The 19242-nt window shown below is 36.6% G+C and overlaps 1 protein-coding gene across 5 annotated transcripts in view; it reads right to left on the reverse strand.

Moving 5' to 3' along the window:
• Nucleotides 1-5642: 5642 nt before the first annotated feature.
• ARNTL2 (aryl hydrocarbon receptor nuclear translocator like 2) overlaps nt 5643-19242 on the reverse strand; it is a 101758-nt gene continuing 88158 nt past the window's right edge. For all 5 annotated transcript variants that reach the window (XM_032855196.1, XM_032855199.1, XM_032855197.1 and 2 more), the window contains 3 exons: nt 9342-9420; nt 7422-7530; nt 5643-5845 (listed from right to left, as the gene is read on the reverse strand). In XM_032855196.1, the coding sequence (XP_032711087.1) occupies nt 5709-5845; nt 7422-7530; nt 9342-9420 (325 nt within the window). In that variant the 3' untranslated portion in view covers nt 5643-5708. The remainder of the gene's footprint in view (nt 5846-7421; nt 7531-9341; nt 9421-19242) is intronic.

Below are 19242 nucleotides of genomic sequence, written 5' to 3' on the forward strand. Positions count from 1 at the left end.
TTCACTGCTTGCCCCTCTACAGTTTCTGTTATTAGGATCCATAGGGAAATTCACTCTGCCCATAGTGATAATGGCCTTGTGAAAGATACACGTGCCCCAGTCATAAATGGCAGATCCTTGTAGGCTTAGCTCTCAGACCACAGGTGGTTTACCTGATGAAGATGGGCTTGCAGCCCTCTGGGCTGACTTGCAGAACTTAATGTGCTCTTGTTGGAAGGAATGGTGCAGATGAATGTATACATGGCACAGAGTAAGGGAAGATGTGGGCTCCTGGTGGTGCCCAGCAGACCTTCAAACTGCTCAGTGGCCAAGATGGCTTTGGTCTGTGTACTGGGGTGCAAGGGTTTGGGCATCTTTGTCATGTTCTAGGGTAGGGAGGCAGACATCGCAGCCTCTGCTGCAGGCTGGCCCCAGAAATCCACAGCAGGCAGGGCACAGCCAGGGCACCAGCCTGAGCCCAGCCCATGGCAGCATCCCTCCTACACTAAGGCCGACTGTGATCATGATAGGAGCAACAGTGTCCAGGGCTCTGAGGGGCCTGCTTCATGGTCTCTTCTCCACCACTGTCGATTTGGTCCATCCATGAGAGGAGGCGGATTCAGGATCTTCCTATATCACCATTTTGAGCTGGACTGAGATTTTTCAAGACTTCTATTAAATTATAAATATCCATAATCTAGGCTTCTCATTTTTGTGTTATCTTTTGAAGAAAAAATTATTGCAAAAAAATGTGACATATTTACTCGCAAGGTAAAATGGGACTGATTTCCTTGGACAGGAATAAATGTGGAAAATACTACCTAAATGTGAGCTTAAGAACTAGGACTGCCTAAGAAAATACATCCTATGCCAGAGACACACAGCTGGACAAGAACTTAAGACAACTCTTCACGGAGTCTCCAAACACACACTGAGGCAATAGACTGGGTCCCCCAAAGCACCTAGTGGCTGGGTATTAAACAAAAAAGATGATCAGTGTTCATAATACATGACACAACTTGCTGCTACTCACTACCCTCTCACAGCCCCCCAAAATAACCAAAAACAAGACCCTAGATTCAAAGAGCTAAACCTGCAATCCTCTGAAATCATCAACCATCATAAATTACAAGTTTTCCATTGTCCTTTCTGCATACGTCCCCATTCTTTCTACTGGCCCTAGAATGTCAGTCAGCTGGCTATTATTGACATCCTTTCCCTTTCAAGGATACCTTTTAAAATACAGGTTTGGGCATGTAACCAAAACCCAACCAATCTATATATTCCAGCCTGCTGACCTCAGGAAACTCTATGTGAACCAAGTTGATGCAAAGGCCCAAACGATGGCCATTTTTGTGTGAATAACTAGGAAATAGAGAATCTCGCTTTCCACTGAGGTTGCCACTTGCAAGAACAACGTGTTCTGGGAAGTTCTAAGTGCCATTATGGACAAGAAGATGGTTATAGCCATTAGTGAACCCTCATGAACCCACACAAATATATAAAGAGGAAGGTAGTTCAGTATACCCCTCTGCCCTGTGGTTTGGGAAGATTGAATCTTCTAGTCTGTTTCCACTTTAGAAAGTAGTTAAGGAGATACTTTTTTGGGCGGGAGAAGTTTAATATATTATGTTTAAAAAAACTTCAAACTAGTAATTATTATAAAATATAGTTTAATTTCACTTTTCATTACTTACCACAAAATTTAAAAAATACCAATATACAGACAAGAGCAAGTAAACTGGAAAAAAGCTAAAAATTGTATAAAAAACAAAACTAAGCACAGGAATGTAGGAGCAGTGACACACACATACCATATAATCTCAAGTGAATTCAGAAGTGTGTTCCAGGTTAGACAAGTTTTCTTTCTATGGTCAACTTTTATTGGAGCCACATCTGGAAAGGATCTTAAACCAAGGCTCTTATATGGGAAACATCTTCCCAGACTTCTCTTAAAAAGTATTTCTCATAAAATAACCCACACCAGAGAGGCAGACCTAATCTAAATACAAGTCATAAATGCCTCCTCTTGGCCCTGTAGAACTTGGAAAAATTAATGAAAACAAAGCACTCTAGAAATGGAAAAGTGACACCTAGTGGCCGTTTGGCAGTTTTCCGTGGTGGCTTCTGATCATTTTAGATCCTTAACCTGCTCTTCTCAATAACTGTGCTTGGCAAATCTGAATTTCCAAATCCAGAACCAAACAATGCCCTACCTGAGTGGTAGATGATTCTTCAGAGCAGGATCTGAAATGACACTACCAAACATGGTCCGATAACTAGGTAGTGGTTATTTCATTTACTGTGCCCCGATGCTACAGAAATTCCTCAAATAGGACTAATAAATAGAGCCTTTCCCCACTATGACACTGTAATGAAATACTTTAATCCCACTTATTTACCAAAAGCCTCTATCCTCTACTTTCCTGTTTATTTCTCGGTGGATTTCCAGATTTAGTGATTGCAATAGGGTGTCAACATATACACCTGAAGTTTTATTTGATTTCAGGTTATTATCATGTAATGAAATAACTGAGAACATTTTCAGATTTACTAGTTTCAAAAAAGTTTTAAATTTGGATACATGGATAGAGGTTAACATTTATTAGATTATACTAAATCAAGGATCAATAAACAATTGTTCCTTAAACCATAGCATTTAGAGGTAAATATCATAGTTACGGTATAACCTTTGGTCTACTTCAATAATATCCATTTAATAAAATGTTTCAGAGCAGCACTGTCCAATAGAAATATAATATACGCCACATGGGTAATTTAAAATTTTCTTGTAGCATCATTAAAAAAGTAAAAACTAAAATGTTAATGTTTTATATAATTCAGTATATCCAAAATACTTGAGTATGTGATCAGTATAAAACTGCTTTTTTAAAAGATAATTTTTTATATTTATTTTTTAATTTTTATTTATTTTTAAGTAAGTTCCATGCCCAACTTGGGGCTTAAATTCATGACCCTGAGATCAAGAGTCGTATGTTCCTCTGACTGAACCAGCCAGGTGTCCCATTATAAAACTGTTAATATGATATGTTATGTTCCCTTTTTATACTAAATGTACGAAATCTGGTTTGCATTTTACATTTACAGTCTATCTCAATTTGCATTAGCTACATTTCAAGTGCTCAGCAGCCACACGTGGCCTGTGGCTCCATAACCGACAACACAGTTCTAGAGTCTGACCCTAATGCTCAAGTCCCATGGGTTAGAATCATAGAATCAGAACTGGAAGTAAACAGAGAGATCAAACCTCTTGTTACAGAGGAGGAAACTGAGGCACATACAGAGTGTTTAAATGGCTTACTTGAGGTCACACAGGTAAACTTAGGGTGAGCAGGCTCTTTCTGGTTCCAGGCTCTTCCCCACTCCACTGTGTTATTGTAAGTAATTCTTAGACTTATGGGGGGAGAAAAAAAAAAAACACTAGAATATCCTTTTTATTATCTCATTCATTGTGTAGGTGCTTTTCATCAAAATGCAAGAAATTAACGGTTAGGAGAAAAAGTAATATAGCATAAGCCATAAAAATATCTGTCTCTCCTAACAGCAATTCAATGTAAATGCAACACATTTCAGAGAAAACACTAAACATGGGAGAGTTAGAATTATCCTGCATTGCATGGATTGGATTCTGGGTCCAGAAAAATCCTCGAGTGGGTTATTAAAGGATCAAAGCTTTAAATTGGCTATCTGCCCACCAGTCTATGAACTAATGCTTCTTCTTGCAAAGAGAAAAAAGTGCTTCTATATGTAGCAGTGATAGCCTCTAGAAACTCTGCCTACCAGAGCCTTGCATCAGGAGGGTTAGCCCCTCTCCTTTCAAGGTCATCCAGTCACAGTGACCCACCTTGCTACCCCTAGCTTAGGTCAACTCTGGAGGCCAAGTCCAACTTGCAATGGTTTAGACCCTAAACTGTTAACGTTGGTATGGCCTCAGACTTAAAGAGGAGATGTGATTGTTTTAAGTCTGAAGAAGCAAGAACAATCATGCTTAGCCTGCTGCAGACCAGTCTCCCCCATCCTGTAGGATTTCTCTGGCTTATTATAAACTTTCCAAGTCCCTCAAGTCCCAGAACTGGGAGCGGTGCTGACTCTCCAATATTGTATTGCCTGGAGGACAATGTGCCAATACTTCCTTCCCCATGTAGCCACTGCAGAGGTCCCAGCTGAAGGGAATGTGTGCTTTTGGCCTGTTACCTGGTGGTATGTTTGCCATTAACCAGTTTGACAAAAGTTCTAATCTATTATATACAGCCAAAAGAAATATGCAAGGCCAAAATAATGCTTTGTTTTGATGCGAGACTCGGAGAGCTAGCTGCTGTAGCACCACATAGAGGAAGAGAACTGCATTGGCTCCCCCACATCTGAGCTTCCAGCTTCCCCATTAGCTTCCCAGACTATCGTACTTTCACTTGGGGGGCACCAAAGAAAGTATATGAAAACACATTTGGTAAACTAGAAAGAACTATGAAAACATACAGTATTATAAAAGTATGACCTTCAGAAAGGTAGACATACATATATGATTTTAAATATTCTTCTTGTAATCAGTATAAGCCCCTCCTCAATTACTAGTTAAAAAATGATCTCCAAATTTGTAATGATAGCTAGAAAATTGGTTTTTAAATTCTTTCTCTTTGCCTCTGTTTCAAAACTACACTTAGCATTTGTATAATTACCTTTGGTTTCAGGCAACATTAATTGTAATTGCCTATTCTAGAAGGCCACAGCTAGTTCATGGGTCAGTTAACTAATAATTTAACCAGTGAGACCATTGCTTTCCCAAATGTATATCAAGAAATTGATATACACACATTAAACATTTTAAAAATATGAATTTAACTGTGACTTCTCAAAAGATCTTTAACCTGCTCGGGCTTGTATTTTTGTCCAGGGCTAATCTTTCACTAAGCTCATTTTCTGCATCAAAAACTGGTTTTACATGTAATGAAAATCTTGACTGGTTACATTAGCAACAATTCTTATATGCAAAGGATAATTATCAAGATCTAGGCCCCAAGATCTTTCCTTTTCTGTAAGCCAACTGAAAATCCCTTAACTTTTTTTTTTTTTTCCTGAGTTTTAAATAAATTCTCTCACTTAAAGCCCATCTTAAGTGTTTGACCAAGCATAACTATCCTGGTTACATTTGCCCAAGTTTATATTCGCTGCAATTATGACTACCAATTGTACCCTCTCTTTAGGTGTTCAAGGGCTCAGAGTTTTCTTAAAGTGTATAAGCCTTATCCTCAATTCAGGAAATATACAAGAAATGGAGATGTTCCAACTTCTATAAATCTACTAGTATAAGTCCATTATAAATTAATCTTAGACAAAGAAAAATGTCAATATATTAAATTCCCCACACTCAAAAACTGCATCAGAAAATAAAAATAAAAACAAAACCAAAACAAGATGTATGTGATATTCTTGATGAGAAATATTTTAACAAAAAGATAGCAACTAGTGGGTATTAAGCCATGTCACTGAGAAAAGGGATCTGTCTGTAGGAAACTCTGAGCCATTCTTTGTGAAGGGAAACATCACATTTCCCCATACTGCCGTGGAAATAAGGTGCACATCTATAACAATTGGTAGACTATTAATGGGAATAAAAGATCAAGACAGTACAGAAGATTATATAGTTTTTTTTTTTTTGTCAATGAAATGCTTTAACACATTCCTAATTTGTAAGAATTAAGAATCAAATGCTAGAGTGTCCAGTGGATGTCACCAAGGTCCCCAGGGTCTCCCAGGCCCCCCTCTGCTTCAAAGTAATTCATGAAGGCAGCCATGGCTGTGTCATCATTGTCACACAGGGCATCAAAATCCAGCTGGGCACTGTCACCTATCAAATTAAAATACAGACCTGTGTAAGTACATTTGAAGGTTAAAAGATGAATATCATTAAGAATGGCAAAGCGAGCAAAAAATAGAGAAAGCAAGAAACAGAGTCCTAATTACAGAGAACAAACTGATGGTAATCAGAGGGGAGGGGGGCAAGTGGATGGGAGAGACAGGTGATGGGGATGAAGGAGGGCAGTTGTGATGAATGCCCAGTATTGTACATGACTGATGAGTTACTATATTGTACACCTGAAACTAATATTACACTGTATGTTAGCTAACTGGAATTAAAATAAAAAACTTAAACTAAAAATTGCAAAGCGAGGCTAGAATAATATACAGTGAAATTCTGAAGACAAAGCATAAGCCTTATATTGCAGAAGGCTGATATATTTTTAAATGGGTCACCTATTATATAACCATGTACTATCAGAGAAATTGCAGAGAACTCATTTGATGCACATAAATGAGGTGATCTATGAGTTTTCAAATAGAAAATAACAGCACTAGGGGCGCCTGGGTGGCTCAGTGGGTTAAAGCCGCTGCCTTCGGCTCGGGTCATGATCCCAGAGTCCTGGGATCGAGCCCCGCATCGGGCTCTCTGCGGAGCGGGGAGCCTGCTTCCCTTCCTCTCTCTGCCTGCCTCTCTGCCTACTTGTGATCTCTGCCTGTCAAATAAATAAAAATAAAATCTTTAAAAAAAAAAAAAAGAAAAGAAAATAACAGCACTAAAAGGTACTGACTCTAGTCCATTGGAAGCTAGGGGCCAGTGTTTATGCATGTGTCCACATAGAGCCTGGAAGGATAAACTTAACTTTAATCTGCCTTGTTAAAATACTGTACGTCTTTATTCTGAAAGAGAAGGCTGACACAAAAGCATCCTCTTCCAAACATCTGAAAAATCCTATAAAAGGGGAAATAACCAGATTTTTTTATTGGAGAAGGAAATAAGAAACCATAGAAACAAGATTTAAGTTAGAGATAAGAAAGAGGATCTAGAAATTATGGGTTAACATACAGCTACAGTTAGCCAAAGTTCTCTAGAAATCTTTCGAAGTACAATAGAATTTGAGATGATTAATGTGTGGTTCTCTGTAAAGCTGAAATCCAGTTTCTTTCAAGTTCTTTGATTCTCTTTGACATACATTTCCAGTAGATCAATGTTAGTTATGGATAGTATAAACCTGTGTCACTTCAATTTACTTGGTTTGAGTCTACATAAACATAGTTAAAATGAATAATTACATCTTAAACACTTTATGATTGGTACATTTAAAAGTGCTTATTCTTGGAAGTGGGCATTTTCCCCCTAAATAGAAGTACTTTAGTTTTATTTAGATAGTATGTATTAACAATACCCATAACTAATTCCATTGATAACGGGATTTTTAATGACAGGTACATTCAGTAGCAACCATCTTGAAGTCGAGTATGATCATTGTATTTAGGGTTTTGAAGGGAAAAATCTTAGTTTTAAAAGTCTTTGCTCCTTTAGAGCTCTCCTACATCTGAAAATATCATGATGAAGAAAGTGTTTGGAAAACTAAAATGGCGGGCAGTTGCCAAAGAAATCTTACCAAAGAGTGGCTCGTGACTGTGAGAATTATCAGCACTCTGGTTTTGCCTTGTAGCCTCTGGCTTCCCCATTTCAGAAGGATTTAGTGGAATCGACTCCTTTTTTGAAATCTGAAAAGAAAGAATAATAAATAGTAAGGTTCCTACTTGAATGAAATGAAACTCTCTTAGCAATGATCAGATGTAGGCCTGCCTCATCCGTATGGCCGCTTGCATTCACTGAGGACTGTGTGCCAGGCACCCCCAGGCATTTCATGTTTCAAACGTCATGAGGTCAGGGATCTGAGGGCTAAAGAGGCTAATAGCTTGCCCAAGTGTTGAGGCCATTATTCTAACCGATCCACCTAATGGCAAAGTCCACATTGTAACAGTAAATGAATGTACATATTATACGGATTGAGGATTTTGGATTGAGGAGGAAGAGCTATTTGTTTTTAAGAAAAATGATGGTAAAACCATCTCACATGAAACTACAATGGAAAATAGTGGTTTGGAGTGGAAGTGGATTAAACTAAAGGCTTCTACCAAAAAGTTATCATACTATTACACAGTTACAGGTCCAACAATTCAGTAGTTAATGTAGCTCATCAACATACATCATTTACCAATATAATATTACTGATAGCTTATTAGCCTGGCAATTGCCCACTGATCACAACCTCTTTTCTCTTCTGCTAAAGTAACCACGATCTCGAGTTTTAGGTAAATAATTTTCTTTTTGCTTTGATAATTTTAGCATCTATATAAATTCCTGTAAGCAATGTATGGTGTCTTAAACATTATGTTGAACACTAAATAAATACAATAATGCTTGGTGGAAAAAAGATACATCATTTACCTATGTTGTCTTATTAAGTTGATGAACTTGATCTATAAAATGTCTACATAAAGTACACTATGTGGAGATTATGTTGGAATGACTTAACCCCCTTCTTCTACCCTATTGTCTGGCACAAAATAGCTACCTAATAAACATTGGCTAAATGTATGAGCAAAAGGTAAATACTAGACCAAAAGACCCATGACATTTGTATAAAAACATTTTTTTTAAAGATTTTATTTACTTATTTGGGAGAGAGACAACATGAGAAGGGGGAGAGGCAGAGGGAGAAGATAACTCCCTGCTGAGCAGGGAGCCCGATATGGGACTCAATCCTGGGACTCCAGGATCATGACCTGAGCAGAAGGCAGTTGCTCAACCAACTGAGCCACCCAGGCCCCCTGTATAAAAACATTTTTTTTTAATTTCCTTTTTGGCCTGATCAGATTTAACTTCTCTTTTCTCCTACTTTATTTTTAAATACCACTTTGTTTATAGACCTACTTTAGATCTTTTTGTTTTCTGGGATCCATTAGAATTAAATTGTATGTCACTCTTCCAGATATTTACCACTATGTTTAGTCAGTTTTATATATGCAACAATGTTTTTTGAATAGCAAGTATTTAACTGAATTAAACAGTATGTAATACTCATAGTGTATTGTATTAAAATTTTTTTCCAGACCATAAGGAGTACATTTAATCCACTGAATTGGAACCCATTACAATAATATCCTAGCTACCATTTATTGAGCGCATATTATGTACCAGGCACTGTTAAGTTTTTGCTTGTTTTTGTATCAAATCACTTAATTCACACATCACTCTAAGAGTTTGGTGCTATTACTGTCCCTGTTTCACAGAAGAGGAAAGAGAGGCACAGAGTTTAAATAACAAGCATGAGGTTACCCAGCAGTATGTGTCTGAGTCACAACATGGACCCACATAGCACGTGTCCAGCAACTTTGCGGTCAACCACTAGTCTATATTCCCTCTTAAAAACATGAAAAGAGTTCATTTTTTTTATGAGGGCATCTTTTATCAAATAATTAAGAAACAAATTTCACCCACTTATTTCATGAATATTACTTATTCTACTTACTTTCCTGCAGTTGATAGCATGAGAATCTTTCATTAAATTTGTTGGACTTGAGTCATCAAGGGAGGAAGAAGACTGTAACCTTCAAAAAGTGACATATAAACATTTTCTTTATATATATGGTACTTTTGTCTTTAAACACATAATCTGATAAAGTACAGTGAAAAACAGGAGATTGAATGTCATGACAGTTTTCTCAAGTAGACTAACTTTTTCAGTACTATACTTAATTTTTACTATGGACTGCTGAAAAACACCATGTAGTAAATTGAAACATAAAACTCTGAGGTAAGAACTCTTAGGTAAATCATGTTGCCTGTCTTAATACAGCATGTGGTAAAGTGATGGAATAATAAATAACCATTCAAAATAGACATTCACATTAAGAATCCATTCCTTCCTGGTTCCTTAATAACAACAGAACTGAGAATAAAGAAAGCTTTCCTAATATCCAGTAACCTATTTAAGTGAAAAAGGTTATGTTTTTATTATAAGTCATGCCCAGGTACAAAATCAGTGAAACCCAAAACAATATAAACAAAATCCTATGCTTTAATCATAAATCTCTTCAAGACTTAATATGACAGTGTCTTCAGGACATTAACAGTATCCTATAAAGACAAATATCATAGGGTTCACTCATGAGGTCCTTAGAGTAGTCCAATTCATAGAGACAAAGTAAAATGGTGAATGTCAGGGATTAAGGGGAGAGGGAAATGGGAATCATTGTCTAATGGGAGTTTCAGTTTTGCAAGGTGAAGGAAGTTGTAGAGATGGACAGTGGTGGTGGTTGGCCAGGTGTATTTAATGCCACTGAACTGTATATTAAAAATGGGGAAAATACTCAACTTTGATTATATATTTTACCACAGTTAAACAAATAAAATGTCCTTCACTGATACCATGTTTTTCGTTACTTAAGTCACTTAGTTGTAAAATCTTAAATCTGGAAGGAAACCGAATCCTATAGTGAAAATTAGTATAGGATTAAAGACTAAGAATGTATAAAGCACACACTCAAGCATTTAAAAATTCACTATATGCTACTGTCAGTTTTATATATTGAGTGTTGTCAAGAAATTTATGATCAAAGTGTATGAGGGGTTAATGCATATCCTTGTACATATGATTTATCGTACCTTCAATACTTAAAGTATATAGCCTGTTGCAAGTATTCAGTATTGAATAAAATTGGGCAGACAGCAGTCACAAGACAAATGTCTCAGGGATTTTCTTCAGTGTAAAGTTTTTAATGTGAAAACTTAAAAAATTTGGACTTACATAGAGGTAGAAAGTAAAAAATTTCTTCCCTCTTCTACATCTCCCATCCTCCAACACCTAGTTGTATCTATGAGAAGAAACTAATCTGAACAACTTTCTGTATTGTCATATGTTGTGGAGTTTAAGGTCCTTTCTTTACAATTCCAAAACCAAAATGCCTTGGATTTTCCATAATTCATGTGGCAGCAAAATCAGAATTAATCTGAACTCAGCAAAATTTGAAATGATGAGGCTAATGTTTTATCCTACTTTGCCCTGCTAATATTTACAATTCTCTCCAGAAATAGATCTTAGAACTTTTATTATGGAAAACTTCAAAAACTTTAAAAAGATATAAAAGTAGATAATAAAATAAAATAATATAATAAAATATCCACCAAACAGCTTCAATAATTCTTTTCTAAATCTTATTTAATGCATTTACCCCAAACTCTTCCCCTCTCCTCCCATGTTTTATCATTTAATCTGTAAATACTTCTCCAAGCATAAATAACAATTTAATTGATTATGGGTGCTTCCCATAATGTAACTAATTGCTCTCTTTAAAAAGCTTAAATTCCAGAACAAGATCTTTCTAAAATCCAAAGATATTCTAGGTTCAAGGACTATCTGGTCTCAAGGGTTTTAGATGAGCAATTATGAGCTTGTATATACACATATTCATATATATAAACATGTATCTTGGGGCACCTCGGTGGTCCAGATGGTTAAGGTTCTGCCTTTGGCTCAGGTCATGATCTCCAGATACTGGGATCAAGCCCCACATCAGGCTCCCAGCTCGGCAAGGAGTCTGCTTCTTTCTCTCCCTCTGCCTCTCTCCCTGCTTGTGTTCTCTCTCTCTCTGTCAGATGAATAAACAAAATCTTTAAAAATCTTTTTTCTTATACAAGTGAGTTATTGTATTTTTTTTGTTCTTTTCCTGCGCTTTCTATTAACCATATATTTTAAAGACCATTCCATATTAGTATAAATAGACCTAACTCTTAATAGTTGCACAGTACTCCATCGTATGGGTATGCCATAACAAGTTGTAGTTGTAAATATTTAAATCACTACTGTAAACAAGCATACAATGAATGGTCTTATTCGTAGACTTTTGCACAGTCGTGTAAGAATATTTGCTCCTGGAGTAGAATTTCTGAGTCCAAGACCGTATTCATTTACATTTTTATGAGTATCATCAAATTGCCTCCAGAGTTGTTACATTAGTTATTTCCTACAGTTTATGGGTTACTGTTCACTCACGCTGTCACTCACCAATATTGTTATCAAACTTTCAAATCTTTGACAATCTTATAAATGAAAAAAGTATCACCTTATGGTTTGATTTTGTATATACAGTTGACCCCTGACCAACAGGGTTTGAACTGCATGAGTCTGCTTATACATGAATTGTTTTGATAAATACATTACTGTAAATATATTTTTGCTTATGATTTTATCCTTTTTTTTTTTACATCAAAGTTTAGTTGTCACACAATGTTATACTAGTCTCAGGCATACAGCATAGTGATTCAACAACTCTATGCTGTGCTCACCACAACTGTAACTACCATCTGTCACCGTACAATGTTGTTATAATTAATTATAACAATTAATTATAAATAATTGTCTATATTCCCTATGCTCTACCTTTTATCCTTATTCATTCTAAAACTGGAAGCTTGCACGCCAACTCCCCTTCACCCATTTTGCCCATCCCACCACATTCCTCCCCTCTGGTGACCATCAGTTCTCTGTACTTATGGGTCTGTTTCTGCTTTTTGTTTGTTCGTTTGTTTTTTAGACTCCACATGTAAGTGAAATCCTACAGTGTTTGTTTTTTTCTGTCAGACTTACTTCATTTAGTATAATACCCTCTAGGTCTCTGATGTTGTAAATGGCAAGATCACATTCATTTTTTATGGCTAATATTCCTGTGTGTTTGTGTGAGTATGTACACACCACTTCTTACTAATAATTGCACCTCTGACAAATCTCATTGATCAGGATACTCTACTATATAAACACTATTATAACACTTCTTTATCCATTCATCTATCAATGGACACTTAGATTGCTTCCATATCCTGGCTATTATTATTAATGCTGCAATAAACATAGGGGTGCACATATCCTTTCAAATTAGTTTACATTTTCTTTGGGTAATTACCCAGCAATGGAATTAACAGATATATAGGTATATCTATTTTTAAATATTTTATTTGTTTGAGAGAGTGTGTGGGTGCAAGTGGGGGGAGGGACAGAGAGAATCTCATGCAGACTGCACTGAGCATGGAGTCCAATGGAAGATTAATCTTATGACTCCTGAGATCATGGCCCTTTGCTGAGACTAAGAGTCAGACACTTAACTCACTGAACCACCCAGATGTCCGAGTATTTTTATTTTTAATTTTTTGAAGAACCTCTATACTGTTTTCCACAATGGCTGCACCAATTTACATGCCTACCAACTGTGCACGTGGGTTCCTTTTCCTCCACATTCTCCCCAACATTTGCTAGTTCTTTTCTTTTGATTTTAGCCATTCTGACAGGTGTGAAGTGGTCTCTCATTGTGGTTTTGGTTTGCATTTCCTTGATGATTAGTGATGTTGAGCATCTTTACATGTTCTATTGGCCATTGGTATGTGTTCTTTGGAGAATGTGTGTTCAGATCCTCTGCCCATTTTTAAATTGAGTTGTTTAGGGTCTTTGTAGTGTTGCGTTGTATACATTCTTTATCTTGAATATTACCCCCTTATGAGATATATCATTTGCAAATATCTTCTCCTATTCAGTAGATTGCCTTTTAGTTTCATTGATGCTTTTCTTTGCCATGTAAAACCTTTTATTTTGATGTAGTCTCGGTAGTTTATTTTTTAAGATTTTATTTACTTGACAGAAAGGAGCACAAGTAGGCAGAGCAGCAGGCACAGGAAGAGAGAGATGCAGTCTCCCTGCTCATCAGGGAGCCTGATGCAAGGCTCAGTTCCAGGACCGTGGAATCATGACCTGAGCTGAAGGCAGATGTTTAATGGACTGAGCCACCCAGGCACACCCCCCCCAACCCCTAGTAGCTTATTTTTGTTTTTGTTTCCCTTACCTTAGAAGACATAGCTAGAAAAATGTTGCTAAGGTCAATGTCTAAGAGATTATTGCCTATGTTTTTTTGTTTGTTTTGTTTTTTAGAAATTTTATGGTTTATTTTTGTGTATCGTGTAAGAAAGTGGTCCAATCTTTTTTTTTTTTTTTTAAGATTTTCTTTATTTGAGAGAGAGAACAAGAACACAAGTGGGGTGAAGGGCAGAGGGAGCAGCAGACTCCCCACTGAGCAGGGAGCCTGATGCAGGGCTCAGTCCCAGGATTCCAGGATCATGACTTGAGCCAAAGGCAGATGCTTGACCGACTGAGCCACCCAGGCATCCTGGAAGTGGTCCAATCTTGTTCTTTTCCATGTACCCATCCCGTTTTCCCAGCACTGTTGATTAAAGAGACTGTCTTTTCCCATTGTATGTTCTTCCCTCCTTTGTCATAGATTAATTGACCATATAATCATGGGTTTATTTCTGGGTGCTCTATTCTGTTGATCTATATGTCTATATTTGTGCCAGTACCACACTGTTTTGAATATAGATTTATAGTATATCTTGAAATTTGATATTATGATACTTCCATCTTTGTTCTTCTTAAGATTGCTGTGGCTATTTGGGATCTTTTGTGGTTTCATACAAATTTTAGGATTTTTGCTCTGTGAAAAATGCTATTGGTATTTTAATAGGGATTGTATTGAATCTATAAATTGCTTTGCATACTGTGGACATTTTAATATTCTACCAATCCATGAGCATGGTATGTTTTTCTATTTGTTTGTGTCATTTGATTTCTTCCATCAATATTTTGTACTTTTCGAGGTACAGAACTTTCATCTCCTTAGTTAAGCTTATTCCTAGGTATTTCATTCTTTTTAGTGTAATTAGAAATGGAATTGTGTGTGGAATTCTCTTTCTGCTACTTTGTTACTAGGATATAGAAAAAAGAGATTTCTGTATATTGATTTTTGTATCCTGCAACTTACTGAAACCATTTATTCTAATAGTTTTTAGTGCTTTCTATGTGTAGTACCATGTCATCTGCAAAAAGTAAATCTTACTTCTTCCTTAGCAGTTTGGATGACTTTTATTCTTTTTCTTGTCTGATAGCTGTGGTTAGGACTCCCAGTACTACAATGAATAAAAGTGGTGAGGGGTATGTGCTTGTTCTGGATCTTAGAGGAAAAGCTCCTGATTTGGGGCACCTGGGTGGCTCAGTGGGTTAAGCCTCTGCCTTCGGCTCAGGTCATGATCTTAGGGTCCTGGGATCAAGCCCCGCATTGGGCTCTCTGCTCAGCGCGGAGCCTGCCTCCCCACTGCTCTCTCTCTGCCTGCTTCTCTGTCTACTTGTGATTTCTGTCTGTCAAATAAATAAAAATTAAAAAAAAAAAAAAAAGCTCCTGATTTTTCACCATTGAGTATGATGTCAGCTCTGGGTTTTTTGTATATGACTTTTATTTATGTTGAGATATGTACCTTCTAAGCCCATGTTGCTGAGTTTTATGCATAAATATTGAATTTTGTCAAGTGCTTTTCCTGTGTCTATTAAGATGATCATATGATTTCTATATTTTGTTATTGTGGCGTATCAAGTTCATCAACTTGCAAATATTGAACCATCCCTGCATCCCTGGAATAAATCCCACTTGATCAGGTTCAATGGTCCTTTTAATGTGTTGTTGAATATGGTTTGCTAATTCTTTTCTGAAGATTTTTGCATCTATGTTCATCACAGATATTGGCATATAGGTTTTTTTTTTTTTTTTTGTGGTGGTGGTAGTGGCATCTTTGTCTTATTTTGGTATGAGAGTAATGCTTGCTTCATAGAATAAACTTGGAAACATTCTTTTCTATTTTTTGGAATAGCTTGAGGGAAATAGGTATCAACACTTCTTTAAACATTTGGTAGAATTCACCTGTGAATCCATCTCCTGAACTTTTGTTCGTTGGGATTTTGTTGATCACTGATTCCATGTCATTACTAGTAATGGATCTGCTCAGATTTTCTATTTCTTCCTGATTCATTTGTAAGATTGTATGTTTCTAGGCATTTACCTGTTTCTTCTAGGTTATTCAATATTTTTGCATATAATTTTTCACAGTTGTTTCTTATAATCCTTTGTAGTGTAGGTTGCAACTTCTCTTTAATTTCTGATTTTGAGTCTCCTCTTTTTTCCTGATGAGTCTGGCTAAAGGTTTATCAATTTTGTTTATCTTTCTAAAGAATCAACTCTTAGTTTCATTGATCTTTTAATTGATTTCTTTAGTCTCTCTTTCATTTATTTCCACACTGGTCTTTATTATTTCCTTCCTTCTACTAACTTTGGATTTTGTCCCTTTTTTAGTTCCTTTACTTGAAAGCTTACATTGGTTGAGACTTTTCATGTTTCTTGAAAAAGTCCTATATCATTTCCTTCTTAGAAGTGCTTTTGCTAAAAAAAAAAAAAAAAGCTTTTGCTGTGTCCCAAAGATTTTGAACTGTAGTTTTTCTATTTTCTATTGTTTTTAGGGTTTTTAAAAAAATTTCTTCTTTGATTTCTTCATTGACTCCATGGTGGTTTAGCACGTAGTGTAGCCTCGAGAGTTTGTGTTTTTTCCAGGGTTTTGTTTTGTTTTGTTTTTGTAATTGATATCTAGTTTCATATTGTTGTAGTTAGAAAAGATGCTTGATATAATTTTAGTTTCTTTAAATTTATTGAGACTTCTTGTGTGGATAAGCATGCGATCTATCCTTGAGAAGGTTCCCTGTGCATCTAAAAGGAACGTGTATTCTGCTATTTGGTGATGAAATGATCTGTATATATTTTTTTATGTCCATCTGGCCTAATGTGTCATTCAGAGTGACTGTTTCCTCATTGATTTTCTGTCTTGATGGTCTATTCATTGATATAAGTGGAGTGTTAATATTCCCTACTATTTTATTACTGTCAGTGTCCCCTTTTATGTCTGTTAATATTTTCTTTATATATTCAGGTACTCTTATATTGAATGCATAGATATTTACAATTATTATGTCCTCTTCTTGGGTTGATCCCTTTATTAATATGTAATACCTTTCTTTGTCTGTTGCTATAGTCCTTGTTTTAAAGTCTGTTTTGTCTAATACAAGTATTTCTATCCCAGCTTTTATTCTCTGCCTCCAGTTGCATGATGTATCTTTCTCCACCCTTCGCTTTCAGTTTTTATGTGTCTTTAGCTCTGAAGTGAGTTTCCTGCAGGCAGCATATAGATAGGTCTAAATTTTTTTAATCTATTGAGTCACCCTATGTCTTTTGATTGGAACGTGTAGCTCATTTACATTTAAAGTAATTATGGATATCTATGTACTTACTGCCATTTTGTTCACTTATTTCTGGTTGTTGTAGTTCTTTGTTCCTTTTTTCTCTTGCTCCCTTCCCCTGTAATTTGATGGCTTTCTTTAGTGTTAACCTTGGATTCCTTTCTCTTAATTTTTTCCATATCTTTTATGCATTTTTGGCTTGTGGTTACCATGAGTTTCATATATAACATCCAAAGTATATAGCAGTCTATATACAGTTGATGGTCTCCTAAGTTCGACAGTCTAAAGGCACTACATTGTTACTCCCCCCTTCACATGTTATGTATAGGACAGCATATTTTACATCTTTTAATTCTGTGTATCCCTTGACTAATTTTTGTTGATATAATTGATTTTACTACTTTCGTTTTTTAACCATCATACTAGCTTTATAAGTATAAGGTTGACCTACTACCTTTACTGTGTATATTTTTTAATCAGTGGAATTTTTTCCTTTTGTAATTTTCTTACATTCTGATTAAAGAATTCTCTTTAAAATTTCATGTAAGGTCAGTTTAGTGGAGGTGAAATCTTTTAACTTGTGTTTGGGGAAACTCTTTACCTCTCCTTAATTCTTTTTTTTTTTTTTTTTAAAGGATTTTATTATTTATTTGACACACACAGAGAAAGAGAGTGATCATAAGCAGAGGGAGTGGCAGGGGGAAAGGGAGAAGCAGGCTCCTGGCCAAGCAGGGAGCCCGATGCAGGGCTCAATCCCAGGACCCCAAGATCACAACCTGAGCTGAAGGCAGATGCTTAACAACTGAGCCACCCAGGTGCCCCTACCTCTCCTTAATTCCTTTTTTTTTTAATTTCTTTTCAGCGTAACAGTATTCATTGTTTTTGCACTACACCCAGTGCTCCATGCAATACGTGCCCTCTCTAATACCCACCACCTTGTTCCCACAACCTCCCCCCCGCCCCCCCTCAATTTTTATTGATAATCTTGGTGGGTGAAATATTCTTAGTTGTATGGTTTTTTTTTTTCCTTTCAACATTTGAACATATCATTTGGCCAACACTTGAACATATCATTTGGCCTGCAAATTTTCTGCTAAAAAATCAGCTGTTAGCCTTATGGAGTTTCCTTTATACATTTCTAGTTGCTTCTCTCTTCCTGCTTTTAAAATCTTCTCTTAATAATTTAAATATCAAAAACTGTCATGGTGTGGACTTCTTGGGTTTATCTTGTTATCTATTTCCTTCCCCAGGTTAGGGAAGTTTTTATCAGTATTCCTCAAATAAGTTTTCTGCCCTCTTCTCCCTCTTCTCCTTCAGAGATCCTTATGATGCAAATGTTTGTTCACTTGATGTTGTCCAAGAGATCCCTTAACCTGTTTTCATTTAATATTTTTTTTTTCTTTCTGCTATTTAGCTTGGATGCTCTCCATTACCTTGTCTTCAAAATTAGTGATACATTCCTCTGCATATGCTAATTTATTATTGATTCCCTGTATTTTATTTTTCATTTCTGTCATTGTATTCTTTAATTCTGATTATTTTAATATTTTCTATTAATTTGTTAAACTTCTCACTAAGTTTATCCACTCTTCTTTCTAGTCCAGTGAGCATCTTTTTGACCATTACTTTGAACTCTTTATCAGATAGATTGGGTATCTCCATTTACTCTTTTCCCTACGGTTTTGCCTTGTTGTTTGGTTTGGTGCATATTTCTGTCTTCTCATTTTGACCAACTTACTGTTTTTGTTTCCATGAATTAGATGGAATAGCTACTTCTAAACCTAAAGGAAGGGGCTTGTGTACGATTGTCCCCTGTGTAGACTAAGAGCTTGGTAATTTTGTTGACTGGATGAATAGAGGTAGGGTTAGTCTGGGTGGGGATCCCAGGGCACTTTGTGCTAGAGCTGCACTGGTGGGAGAGCTGGAGCTGAAGAGATCATGGGCCAGCATAGCCCCGGGGCTCTTTGCACTGAGGCTGCCCTGACAGAATAGCAGAGATGAGGGAGTACATGCTAGGGGCTCCTGCCAAAGGGTAGCCTGGCAGAGTGGCTGGAAACAAGGCAGGGCTGGGTCTGAGTGTTCTGGGACACATTGGAAACAGGACACCCTGATAAGGTGGCTAGAGCTAATGCAGCATGAACCACGTGGTCCCAGAATGCTCTGCACCAGGAGTGCCCTAGCAAGTCATGTGGAACTGAAGTGGTTCAGGCCTGGAGTGTTCTGGTACTCTGCACCTGTGTCACTTTTGCAAGACAGCTGAAGCTATACTGAGCTC

Source organism: Lontra canadensis, unplaced genomic scaffold (genome assembly GCF_010015895.1).
Source record: "Lontra canadensis isolate GAN:19392208 unplaced genomic scaffold, GSC_riverotter_1.0 scaffold9, whole genome shotgun sequence".
Taxonomy (NCBI): domain Eukaryota; kingdom Metazoa; phylum Chordata; class Mammalia; order Carnivora; family Mustelidae; genus Lontra; species Lontra canadensis.